The sequence below is a fragment of the Mobula birostris genome, chromosome 20, assembly GCF_030028105.1.
Source record: "Mobula birostris isolate sMobBir1 chromosome 20, sMobBir1.hap1, whole genome shotgun sequence".
NCBI lineage: Eukaryota > Metazoa > Chordata > Chondrichthyes > Myliobatiformes > Myliobatidae > Mobula > Mobula birostris.
The window spans coordinates 59,129,555-59,141,790 of NC_092389.1; the positions used below are offsets into that span (position 1 = coordinate 59,129,555).

The following is a 12,236-nucleotide window of genomic DNA, read 5'->3' on the forward strand; positions in this document are numbered from 1 at the left end:
GCGGTGGAGACTGGCTGTGGGTATATTTACGGCAGAAGTTGGTCATTTCCTTGTCGATCAGGCCATCAAAGGACGTGGCAAGAAGGCAGGAGTATGGGGATGAGTAGGATCCGGGATCAGCCCTGATGGAACGGCGGAGCGGAGTCGATGGGCTGAACGGCCTAATTCTGCTCCTGTGTGTTATGGTCTGACCAAGATTCACCCTGACCCCCCTCTCCCAGTCAGCACCGCCCCCACTTGTCGCATTTAACCTGTACATTATGGGTGGACTTTAGGACGCGGGGGAGCTCAGGACCCGCCGCCCGCGGCTGCTGCTGAATCCGCAGTGTTTCTGTTCGGTTGTCGGATGCAGTGAACAAGTTAAAATTAATGGATCAATAATTCTCATCTCGTGTTTATTTCACTGTCCGCACATTTACAGGGACTTTACTCCTGACGCCGGTCCCGGGACCCGACCCGTTTACAGACCCGGAGCGGAACCGGAGTAGATCCTCAGCCACTGGTTTCCATCCCAAGTCCGGAAGAGAGGATAAAGTTTTTCCGTGAATTTATTCCTAGTGAAGGTGTGGAGATGGGACTTGGTCTCCGCATTGTAAAATGAAACTGTCCCGGACTCGTAACTGAGATAAACTCCCACCCTCCCGGGGATGGGACCGACAGGGAGACGGGACTCAGGGGAGGGGAACTCGTCATCGAACACGTCACAATCCCGATGTAACACATCATCATCCTGCCCGATGACCCAGAATCCGGTCTCCGGACTCAGTCTGTCCCCTCTCTTCCTCTTCACAGATTCTGCGGCGACTCCCAGACCCCAGTCCCGATTCCCCGTCACCTCCACCTCCCAGTAATGTCTCCCCGATGTGAATCCCTCCGATCCCAGCACACAAGCCCAGTTTGTGAATCTCTTCCCGGTGTCAGGGAGATTCCTCCGGGTCCCGGTCCATCTCACAGTCTTCCGATCCTCAGACACCTCGAGACACGGATTCGCCGTTTCCACATCCAGGGTGACAGAGACTGGGGGGAGAAGCAGAGAATTAGAGAGTCCCCGGGGATCGGGGGGAGACTCGGGCAGCGTGGCCCCCGGGATCGGGGGGGAAAACTCGGGCAGTGCGGTCCCGGGAATCGGGGGGAAACTCGGGCAGCGTGGCGCCGGGGATCGGTGGAAGACTCGGGCAGCGCGGCCCCGGGGATCGGTGGAAAGTCCGCTCGGCCTCAGGCGCAGTCGGGTGGCCGACACGGACCTTTCCCGTGGTTTGACCCGACGAAAGCGGGTGGAGAACTAATGTCTCCCGAAGGGTTTTCAGCTGGACGGAGAGCCACAAAATGCTGGAGGAACCGAGCGGGTCAGGCAGTATGTGTGGAGAGAGATGGACAGTCTACATTTCAGGTCGACATCTTCCCTCAACAACAGAAATAAATAGGGGAGATAGACAGCAGTTCCGTTTTTTTTAGGTTTGGTTTTTTTTTCTCTCAATAAAATATCTTTTTCATGGTTAGTTACTAAGAGATTGGGAGGCTAAACGACATTTGTTACTTGGAATCTGTGCTTGTACATGCTAACCGTTATTCATGTAATCCCGATCTCTTTGTATCATTATTATTATATTTATTAATTTTGAAACTTAATAAAAAGATTGAAAAAGAAAGACAACAGAAACGAGTGCGGGAAACGGGTGGATTAAGATGGGAAGAGGGTGGGTGAATGGATTTTAACTGGAGGTCACAGAGGCTTTTCAGCCCAACTTGTTCTTGCTGACAAATTTAATGAGCTAGTCCCATTTGTCTATTATTCCTTTCCACCTTTCTTATCCACGTACCTGCCAAGATGATTTAAAACATTGTGACTCTACTCACTTCTACAGTTGATCAAGGGCCCGGTGTAAACAGAGATAATCCTCTTCCCTGTCCACTGTACCATGAACCTTAGTGTCATAGGCAAACCTACTAATGATGTCACCTACACTATCATACAAATCATTAATAGGAATGACAAACAACCGCGGCCCCAGCACCGACCTCTGCAGGTCACAGGCCTCCAGTCCTCTGTGATTAAGAGACACTTGGACAGACACTTCAACAGGCAAGGCACAGAAGGAGACTGACCTAATGCTGGCCAATGGGATGAATGTAGATGGGTAAATGGGTCAGCACAGAGATGATGGGTTGAAGGGCACATTTCTATGCTGTACGACGAAGGGCTTTGTGACTGTAAGTGAACTGAATAACTGAAACACCACCACCCACCCCGTGTTGAGAATCCCAAACAGACAGTGACCCCTGACCCTTGACTCCTCAGATGGGGAAACATCCTCCCTGTATCCTGGCTGTTGAGCCCTGAAATAATTTCATGTTTCCCTGAGATCTCCTCTCATTCTTCTGAACAGTGAACAGAGAACATAGAACAGTACGGCACAGGAACAGGCCCTTCATTCAATGTTAACATTCATTTGTGTGTGTGAAGTGTGGAGTGGGGGAGTGTGAAGGTTCGAGACAGTAAAGGAGTTGATAATGGGAACCAGCAGGGGAGAGATAAACGGCAGATTGAACCAGAACCAGGTGGGGGAGGGGTGGAGAGCCTGTGGGTGAACTGTGTGTGTAGACGCAACGAGAAGCTGGAGGGGGACAAAGATGGAGATGAGGATCCCTCTGTCCCCTTTCCCACAACCCCATCGCCCACAGCCCCTCAAGAGGAAAGGGGAGGAATTTTCAGGGACCTTGAAGCAACAAATGTACTAATGAAGTGTTTCAGTCCGAACTGTCGACTGTTTACTCTTTTCCATAGATGTTTCCTGACCTGCTGAGTTCCTCCAGCATTTTGTGTGTGTTGCTCTGCTTTAAATATACTCAATTATTTGGACTCCACAGCTGCCTGTGGGAGATTCACTATCCTGTGGATAAAGGAATTCCTCCTCATCTCTGTTCTAAATGGACATTATCTAATCGGAGGCTGTGCCTTCTGTTCTCGACCGATCCACTATAGGAAACATCCTCCCGACATCCACTCTCTCCGGGTAGGTTTCAGTGAGTTCAGGCCGAGACCCTTCATCAGGACCTGTGTTGCTTGGATTACCGGCATCTGCAGATTTTCTGGTGTTTCATATTTAAAGCTGAAGTTGATCGGTTCTTCATTAGTCAGGGTGTCAAAAGTTATGGGGAGGAGGTAGGAGAATAGTGTTGAGAGGGATAATAAATCAACCATTCTTCTAAACTCCAGTGAGTACAGGCCCAGAGCCATCAAACACTCCTCATATGTTAACCCTTTCATTCAGGGAATCATTCTCGTGAGCCTCTCCAATGCCAGCACACCTTGTCCTACATAAGGGAGCCAAAGCTGCTCACATACTCCAAGTGTGGTCTGACAAATACCTTATAAAACATCAGCATTACATCCTTGCTCCTGCATTCTAATTCTGATGAATGAAAGCAAACAATGAGTTTGCCGATCTTACCACTGACTCAGACTAAAAGTTAACCTTTAGAAAATCCTGCACAAGGACACCCAAGTCCCTTTGCACCTCAGAATTTTGTATTTCTCCGTTTACAAAATCATCCATGCCTTTATTCCTTCTGCCAAATGCACGTGCGACTTCCCTACTCGATAATCCATCTATCAGTTCTTTGCCCATTTTCCTGATCTGCCTTCCACAGCACTACTTACCCATTCACCTTTTCCATATCCTCTGAAACCCTGACCACAAAGGCATCAATACTGTTTGAAATCTTTCTTTGTCTATCTTGGCTTTGTGCTCCTCAAAGTTTTCCAACAGATTTGTCGGGCAAGATTTCCCCTTAAAGGAATCCATGCTGTCTTTTCTATTTTATCATGTGCCTCCATGTACCCAAAAGCTCGCCCTTAATACTGGACTCCAACATCTTCCCAGTCACACCACATCCAGACTAACACACCGATAATTTCTCTTCCTCACCTGCTCTCTCTTCTTAAAGAGTGAAGTGACCTTTGCAGTTTTGCAGTCGTCTTGAATGATCCAGAACCTAGTGATTCTTGAAAGATCATTACTAATGCCTCCACATTCTCTTCAGCTGCCTCCTTCAGAACACACCGGTGTAGTCCAACTGGTTCAGGTGATTTATTTACCTTCATACCTTTCATCTTCCCCCGTACTTTCTCCCTAGTAACAGCAACAACACTCATTTCTGTCCCCTGACACTCTCATTTCTGATAAACTTCTTGTACAGTATCTTCCAGTGAGGATTGACACAAAATACTAAATAGGTACTGCTGTCATGTCTCTGTCTCCCATTCCTAACTCTCCGGCCTCATTTTCTAGGGGTCCAATACCACTCTCACCTGGCTTTTACTCTTAACAATTTTGTGTCCTCGTTTTCATTGTTGGCTTGTTTTCCCTCATATCTTTTCTCTTCTGATTGCATTTTTGTTACTTTCTCTTGGTTATCAAAACCTTTACTCTCCAACATCCTGCTAATTTTTGCAACATTGTATGCCCTCTCTTTCACTTTCATGTTGTCTGTGACTTCCCGTGTCAAACACAGTTACCTCATCCTGCCTTTGGAATACTTCTTCACATTCGGGACGTGTCTATCCCGTGCCTTCCGAATTGCCCCCAGAAACTCCAACCGTTGCTGTTCTGCCATCGTCCCTGTTCTTGTCCACTTCCAACCTACTTCGGTTAGCTCCTCCCCATGCCTCTGTCATTCCCTTTACTCCACTCTAATACTGATACATCTGACTTTATCTTCTCCCTCTCAAACTGCGGCGTAAATTCTATCATTTTAAAATCACTGTTTCTGTCGGGTTATTTAACTTTAAGCTCCCTAAACATATCTAATTTGTTATACAAATCCCACTCCTGAATTGCCTTTTCTCCCATTGGGCTCAACCAGAAGCTGTTTGAAAAAGCCATCTCGGGGGCATTCTACAAATTCCCTCTCTTGGGATGCAGCACCAACCTGATTTTCCCAATCTACCTGCATGTTGGAATCCCCCATTCCTATTACCACCCTGCCCATTTTACATGCCTTTTCCATCTCCTGGTGTAATTTGTATCCCTTTTGTATCCAGGTCACTATTTGCAGGCCTGTATATAACTCGCATCAGAGTCTTTTCACCCTTACCGTTTCTTATTGATGCTGTAGCGCCGGTACCCACAAAGATTCTGCATCTTCCAAACTGATGTCACCTCTCTCTAAGGATTTCATTTCATTTTTTACAACAGAGCCTCCCCATCCCCTCTGCCTACCTGCCTGTCCTTTGAACACAAGGTGTATCCTTGGATGTTGGGCTTCAACCAGCATCTCCTTTCAGCCACAACTCAGTGACGCCAACAACGTTGTACCTGCCAATCTCTACCTGTGCTACAACATCATCTACCTTATTCCGTATACTGGAGCATTCAAATATAACACCTTCAGTCCTGTATTCATCAGCCTATTCGACACTGTCCACAGGAACTTAAGCCAGGTCTTTGATGTTGATGAAAGACCACACTGGGGGTATTGTCTGCATTTCTGCTGCCCCGACTCTGGGAGGGGTGTGATTACACTGGACAGGAAGCTTCAGGGTGGGGAGGCTCGGGTTAAAAACAGAGAGATTGGATGTGCTCGGGCTAATTCCCTGTAGTGTAGGATGTTCAGTTACTCAACTCTATAAAACCATAAGGGGCCTAGACACAAAAGGACATAATCTTCTTATCCAGGACATAGTAGAGAACCAGAGGGCTTAGATTTAAGGTGGGATGCGATCTATGGGGTAACTTTCTCAAAGAAAGGGAGAGAGAAGTGGGCAGAAGGAATTTACTATCAGCAGAAGCTGTAGAAAAAGATGTAATTAAAATATTTTAAAATCCATTTGGACAGTACACAGAGGGATATGGGACAAACACTCACAGATGGGACATGCTCAGGAAGACATCTTAGTCCAGCAGATGGATGAAGTGGGCCGTGGGTTCAGCATCTGCCAAACCCTCCCAGATCATCCTCCTGAGGAATCTCACCCCGGAGTCTGTCTGTGAACTGTTGATGTGACGTCATGTCAGAGGGCAGCTCAGTGCCCAGAACAGACAGACTGGGTAAGGACGGCAGATTTCATTCCGGAATAGGAATTTTAACCTGTCTCTTTGACCGTGTGTCACACTCTGATGGTCTGTGTATGTTATGGTGTTATTTGCTTTCACAACCAACAATATCATAAAATCAGTATTAATTTCCCAGCTCCTGTGGTAGGATTCAAACTCATGTCTTGGCGTGTTAGTGCAGTGGCCTGGGATCAGGGCCCAGTGGTTCATCTGCCAGTCCCATGTATTGGTTGTATTGTGACCCTGTGCTGGTGTGTTCAGGGGTCTGACATCTCCAGCTGACCATGTGACTGTGATGCCTCCCAGTCGGTGGGGTCGATGTGGAATAAACTTCAGTTCCCCTTCAGCCCATTATTACAGCCAATATTTACTTTAAATTGGAACTAAATTGAGTCTCATGAACAGGGAGAAATGAGTCTCTGTTAGTTTTACCTCGATTAATGGCATCAAGTGTTTCTCTCAGCACTGTGTTCAACAAATAGAGGTGATCGAATTTTTCAACCGGTAGGGTCTCATCTGTCACTGTCAATTCCTGGATATCGTCATTAATCCTGTAAATATTAAACTGCTGGTTATAAACTACAATTTTGAACTATTTTACAAATCCATACAGGGTTTCAGTAAAGAGCATGTCCTACCTCCTGTTCTGACGAGCTTCCTCCTGAAATAAATAAAACACAAATCTGAATAGACAGAGACTCTCGACATCCTGAATTTCATCCAAACCATTACAAGGTGTTAAAAATTCCCACTCCTGCAGTCACTCACACACACAGACAATACAGAGCCAGGGGTTGAAAATTCCCACTCCTGCAGTCACTCACACACACACACAGACAATACAGAGCCAGGGGTTGAAAATTCCCACTCCTGCAGTCACTCACACACACAGACAATACAGAACCAGGGGTTGAAAATTCCCACTCCTGCAGTCACTCACACACACAGACAATACAGAACCAGGGGTTGAAAATTCCCACTCCTGCAGTCACTCACACACACAGACAATACAGAACCAGGGGTTGAAAATTCCCACTCCTGCAGTCACTCACACACACAACAGACAATACAGAACCCGGTGTTGAAAATTCCCACTCCTGCAGTCACTCACACACACACACAATACAGAACCAGGGGTTGAAAATTCCCACTCCTGCAGTCACTCACACACACAGACAATACAGAACCAGGGGTTGAAAATTCCCACTCCTGCAGTCACTCACACACACAGACAATACAGAACCAGGGGTTGAAAATTCCCACTCCTGCAGTCACTCACTCACACACACAGACAATACAGAACCCGGTGTTGAAAATTCCCACTCCTGCAGTCACTCACACACACAGACAATGCAGAACCAGGGGTTAAATTACAGGGTATTTCTCTGAAAGCTGGGCCATTACTGAGAGGATGAAACTTGCAAGGAAGACAGGACACGTCATGCATTTTCATCTGGATGAAGCGTTAGAATGATGAGATGGGCGAACTCAAATCAGTGATGGATTTGATAATGAATCCGATAAGAAATTTAGTGAAGAGGATGTGGAACTCACTGGCACAGGAGTGGTTGAAGCGGAACAGCAGAGATTGAATGTCACGGGTAAACTAGATAAACAGATGAGGGACCGTGGAGTTCAGATCACTGTCGCTGGGTGTGGTGGGTAGGTGGGAAGAGGCTTGTGAAGCAGTGAAATTGATAGCAGAATATGGACCGAATGGCCTGTTTATGATGGAGAATGGGATATAATCCCGTGTGAAATTTATCTGAAGATGTAGAGTCGGTGAATGTTTCTGTAATCTGACGGAAACCGGATATAGCGGATAAATCTGATGTGTGGGTCACATTCTTTGTTCTCAGTGATTGACAGAAAGACCCTCACACCCACCGCACCAGACACACTCACAGCCCCTGACTGGAACTGTGTGTCAATGTGAGCTTTAGAGAATATTTAATGTGATAATCAAAGACACAATCAGCAGCTCTGCGTTATAATCAGAGTAAATCATTTCAGAGAAGATTGGATTCTGTCCTGTGATGTACAGAAGTTGTGGAAGTCCAGTTTTGGGACAATAGTAGCACTGAATAGTTGTATCAATTGTCTGGTGAGAGAGTTTACTGCCGTTTGTAAATGTTGTGTGTAGGAGCAACGCATCTGTTTTCTCTCTGCATTGTATTCTGAATTACATGGTTATTATGGCAACTAGTCACGTCAGTGGGGTGTGGTAAAAGGAAAAGGTGAGGTATTAGTACTTTGTTCTGGGCTGTTTTGAGCTGCGGACAGATGGATGGCATACCTTTTGTTGACAAATTCGTTACAGTTTAATTTACGATTAATTACGCTTAAGTTTCATCGCTTCAAGATTGTATGTTGCTATTGAAAGATCGAATACATATCTTCGACATTTTGGAACATGATTATTGGAGTGATCGGGAGGTGCAACTTACAAGTATAACAATCTGTGCGAGGTCGCCAGCAGCGGCAACTGATTTGTTAGAAATGGCCACTGTTTACTTCAAATATTCCACTGTTCATTTAGTGTCCTTTGACAGAAATAAATTGAAATAAAATCCCTCACCTTGAGAAATATCACACTGTCTTTTTGATCCATCTGTTCCTTTATCTTTGAGATTTCCTCCTGAATAATCCTAATATTCTTTTGAATCGCTCGAAGATTTTTCTCCATTGGATTTAGAATCTTTGCCTCTTCTGTCCTGAGATCCCTGAGCAAGCTCTGCTCTTTCTCAGTGATAATCTGGCGCAGTTCAGCAAACTGGGATGTGATGTGGGTCTGAACGCTGTGTGACTGTTTCTGTCGAATGAAAGGTGAAGTTTAATTTACTGTATTGCTGTGTTGTATTTCCTTATGACATTAAGGTGACCATTCCGTCCATTGAAGACCATGCTAGTTCTGAGAGCATTCCCGTCAACCCCATTCACTCACGTTTTCCTGAAACTTATTCTCTCTCAATGACCCATTAACTCCCACCTGATTCACATACACCCTCCCCCACCTTCACGGGGTTAATTGTAATGAACCACTTTTCCAGTGTGTCCTTGGGATGTGTCTGAAACTGTCGTGGTCACAGGGAGAACATGCAAACTCCACACAGACAGCACCAGGGGCCAGGATCGAACCCAGGTCACTGGAGCTGCGATACTCTACTATTCCGCATTAAAGGCAGCAAAACTATACAGTAATATCAGAAATTCCGCGCAGGAAGCCTCACCCGAACTCCGGAAATCTTCTCTTTCTGTTGCTGTTCCTTTTTCTGGAAGTCTGATTTCTTTTTTGTGAGAGAGTCTAAGGAAGATTTTAGCTGATCCTGGAAGTCAGAGAGCGAAGGAAATAGAAACGAAGATGGATGAAAGGAAACAGGTGATCAATCCCGATTATCGGACAAAATGCCGGAGGAGCTCAGTGAGTCAGGCAGCATCTATGCCGGGGAAATAAACAGTTGGTGTTTCGGGATGAGACCCTTCATTAGGACTGGGAAGGAATGGGGCAGAAGCCGGAATAAAAAGGTTGGGGATGAGAACCAGCTGACAGGTGACGGGTGAGACAACGTGAGGGGGGACGTGGGGGAGGGTGATGAATTAAGGAGCTGAGAGTGAACATGTGGAGCAGGTAAAGAGCTCAAGAAGAAGGAATCTAATACTAGAGGACAATTGAACACTGAAGAAACGGGAGGAATTGGGGGTGTTTGGAGTCCTGAATGGTGACGAGGGAGGAGGTGTAGCACTTGCCCCGCTTTCAGGAGTCAATGCCAGGAGGTAGATCCGTGGGGAGGAGCGAGTGGATAAGGGAGTTACGTACAGAGTGATTCCCACAAAGAGCGGAGAGCTGTGGGGAGTGGGTGGGATGGGCTGTGGGAGGGAGGCTGTGCTTGCTGGTAGAATCCTGATGGAGATGGCGAAAGTTGCGGAGAATAATATGTTAGTGACGGAGGCTCGTGTGCTAAGTAGGACAGGACAAGGAAGGATGGGGTGAATATAAAATCCGGGTTAGTTTTACCTTGTAGATTTTAACAGCTTCTTTAATCGGCATGAAGCGATGCTCTCTGTGTTTCTGCGCATCTCTACATATCAGACAGATCAGTGTCTTGTCCGTTTCACAAAACAGCTTCAGTTCTTCCTCATGTTCCTCGCAGTGAAGTTTACTTTCCTTCCCCTTCTGATTCGGGATAAGATTTCGAAATTTTTCTGCCAGATTTACTAAGGCCCGATTGGCCCTGAGGGTGCGGTCAGTAAACACCAACCTACATTCCGGGCAGGAGTTTCTCTCCTCCCTTTCCCAACACCGTGTGATACAAGAGCGACAGAAGTTGTGTCCACACTCCAGGATAACCGGATCGGTGAAGAAATCTAGACAGATTGGACAAATTACCTCCTCGGTTAAACTCTCGACCTGTCCTTTCGAAGCCATGTTAACTCCCAGCACTTCCTGATTCAGAACGCTTTCACTTTCGGGGAGCTGCTGATCCCCTGCAGTACCGCGATTGTCCACTACACGCGCTGCAGACTCGGGGAATGAACATCATGTCGCTGCCTGTGTCAGTGGGGAACAAATCGTGGTGATTTCCACACAAGGGTGGGATCGGAAACACATTAAACAGGTCGGGAAAGAAAAACTCGGCCATAGACAGCCCAGGCCCGGCTGCAAAAGGAGGAGGGGTTGTTATGGGGCTCGCAACCCCTGCAGAAAAAAAAAACACAGGACTGGACATTCCACGTCACGGGGTGGAAAGCATTATTTTGATTTATGAAATCTTGAAGAAAATTCCTGACTCCGCTCCAATGGAAGGCCAGTTTCCACAAATCTGGACAGGGCCCAGAAGTTGATTCATCGTGAATCTTAATTCGCCATGAAATATTCACAAGGATAAAACGTGCAATGCCTTTACCGGAAGATCAGTGAGCCTCTGTCACGCAGCTGCTGTGGCACAGGCTCATGCATCTTTCTCCACATATCTTCGCCAGTCCTCAGTCCGCAAAGGGATGAGTGACCGTCTCGTCTCCACTGCAGTAATCTCGGGGCAGCACGCTGTGGGAGTGATCTTCAGCCATGCAGCAAGGGTCAGACTAAGAGGGCCCTCTCACCGCCTTCCAGGTATGATTTGTCACGATGATAAAATATTTTGATCGCCCTCCTGATGAGCCTTCAGAAGGTATTGGATAAGGCCTGGTACATCACGGTAAATCCCTCCCAGCCATTGAGCACATCTACATGAAACGCTGTCGGAGTAGAGCAGCATCCATCATCAGAGATGCTCACCGCCCAGGCCAGGCTCTTTTCTCGCTGCTGAAATCAGGTAGAAGGTACAAAAGCCTCAAGACTCACACCACTACGTTCAGGAAACAGTTCCGATCCATCAACCAACAGACTGTTGAACAACACAGTATAACCGTACTCAATTGCCGTTCATTCAGATGCTCCCCCAACCAATCACCGTACTGGGCTTGTATCAAAATTAGTGACATTAGAGGTGGTTTGTCTGAGACAGATCTCACTGGGCCTGTCTCAGAATGAGAGGGATAAGAGACACCCACAGTCTCACAGGATATCGACAGGGTGGGAGCAGGACTGATGTTTCATCCCGCTGGGGTGTGGATCCAGGGGTCACAGACCCAAAATCCGAGTTCACCTCAGCAGGACTGAGATGGGAAGAAATTTCCTCACCCAGAGTGCAATGAATCTTTGGAATTTTCTCCACAAGGTTTCTAAATTGATTAGACATATCTGAGGGCTCAGCAGTGATGGGAACGTTGACGGAAATTGGTGCTGAGGTGACAGAGCAGGCATTTTCCGAGTGAATAGCAAAACAAGCGCAAGGGGCCGAATAGCCACGCCTGCTCCTATTCATTATTTTCTAAAACACGAGTTTACCTTTGCTCCCTGTTTCCGTTTGCCTTCAGCCCTTCGGATTCCATGGGAGAGCGGTGAGAGCTCCAGAAATCAATCAGGTTATTTTATGTTCTCTTTATTTATTGTTATTGAGTTATATTTGCATTTGCAGTTTGTTGACCTCTGCACTCTAGTTGATCTTTCACTGATCCTGGTCTAGTTACTATTGTATAGATTTTCTGAGTATGTCCGCAGGAAAATGCTACTCGGGGTTGTATGGGGTGACTTATATGTACTCTGATAATAAAATTTACTTTGAACTTTGAATTTCGGGG

At 46.6% G+C, this 12,236-nt stretch overlaps 1 protein-coding gene across 1 annotated transcript; it reads right to left on the bottom strand.

The window, feature by feature from the left end:
• Positions 1–394: 394 nt before the first annotated feature.
• LOC140185264 (E3 ubiquitin-protein ligase TRIM11-like) lies at positions 395–11,916 on the bottom strand. The gene is given in 7 exon segments (XM_072238656.1): positions 395–1,017; positions 6,489–6,607; positions 6,695–6,717; positions 8,635–8,868; positions 9,287–9,382; positions 10,072–10,539; positions 10,541–11,916. Coding segments are annotated over 7 exon segments (1,740 nt in total). The 5' UTR covers positions 10,784–11,916; the 3' UTR covers positions 395–460.
• Between the last annotated feature and the right edge of the window lie 320 nt (positions 11,917–12,236).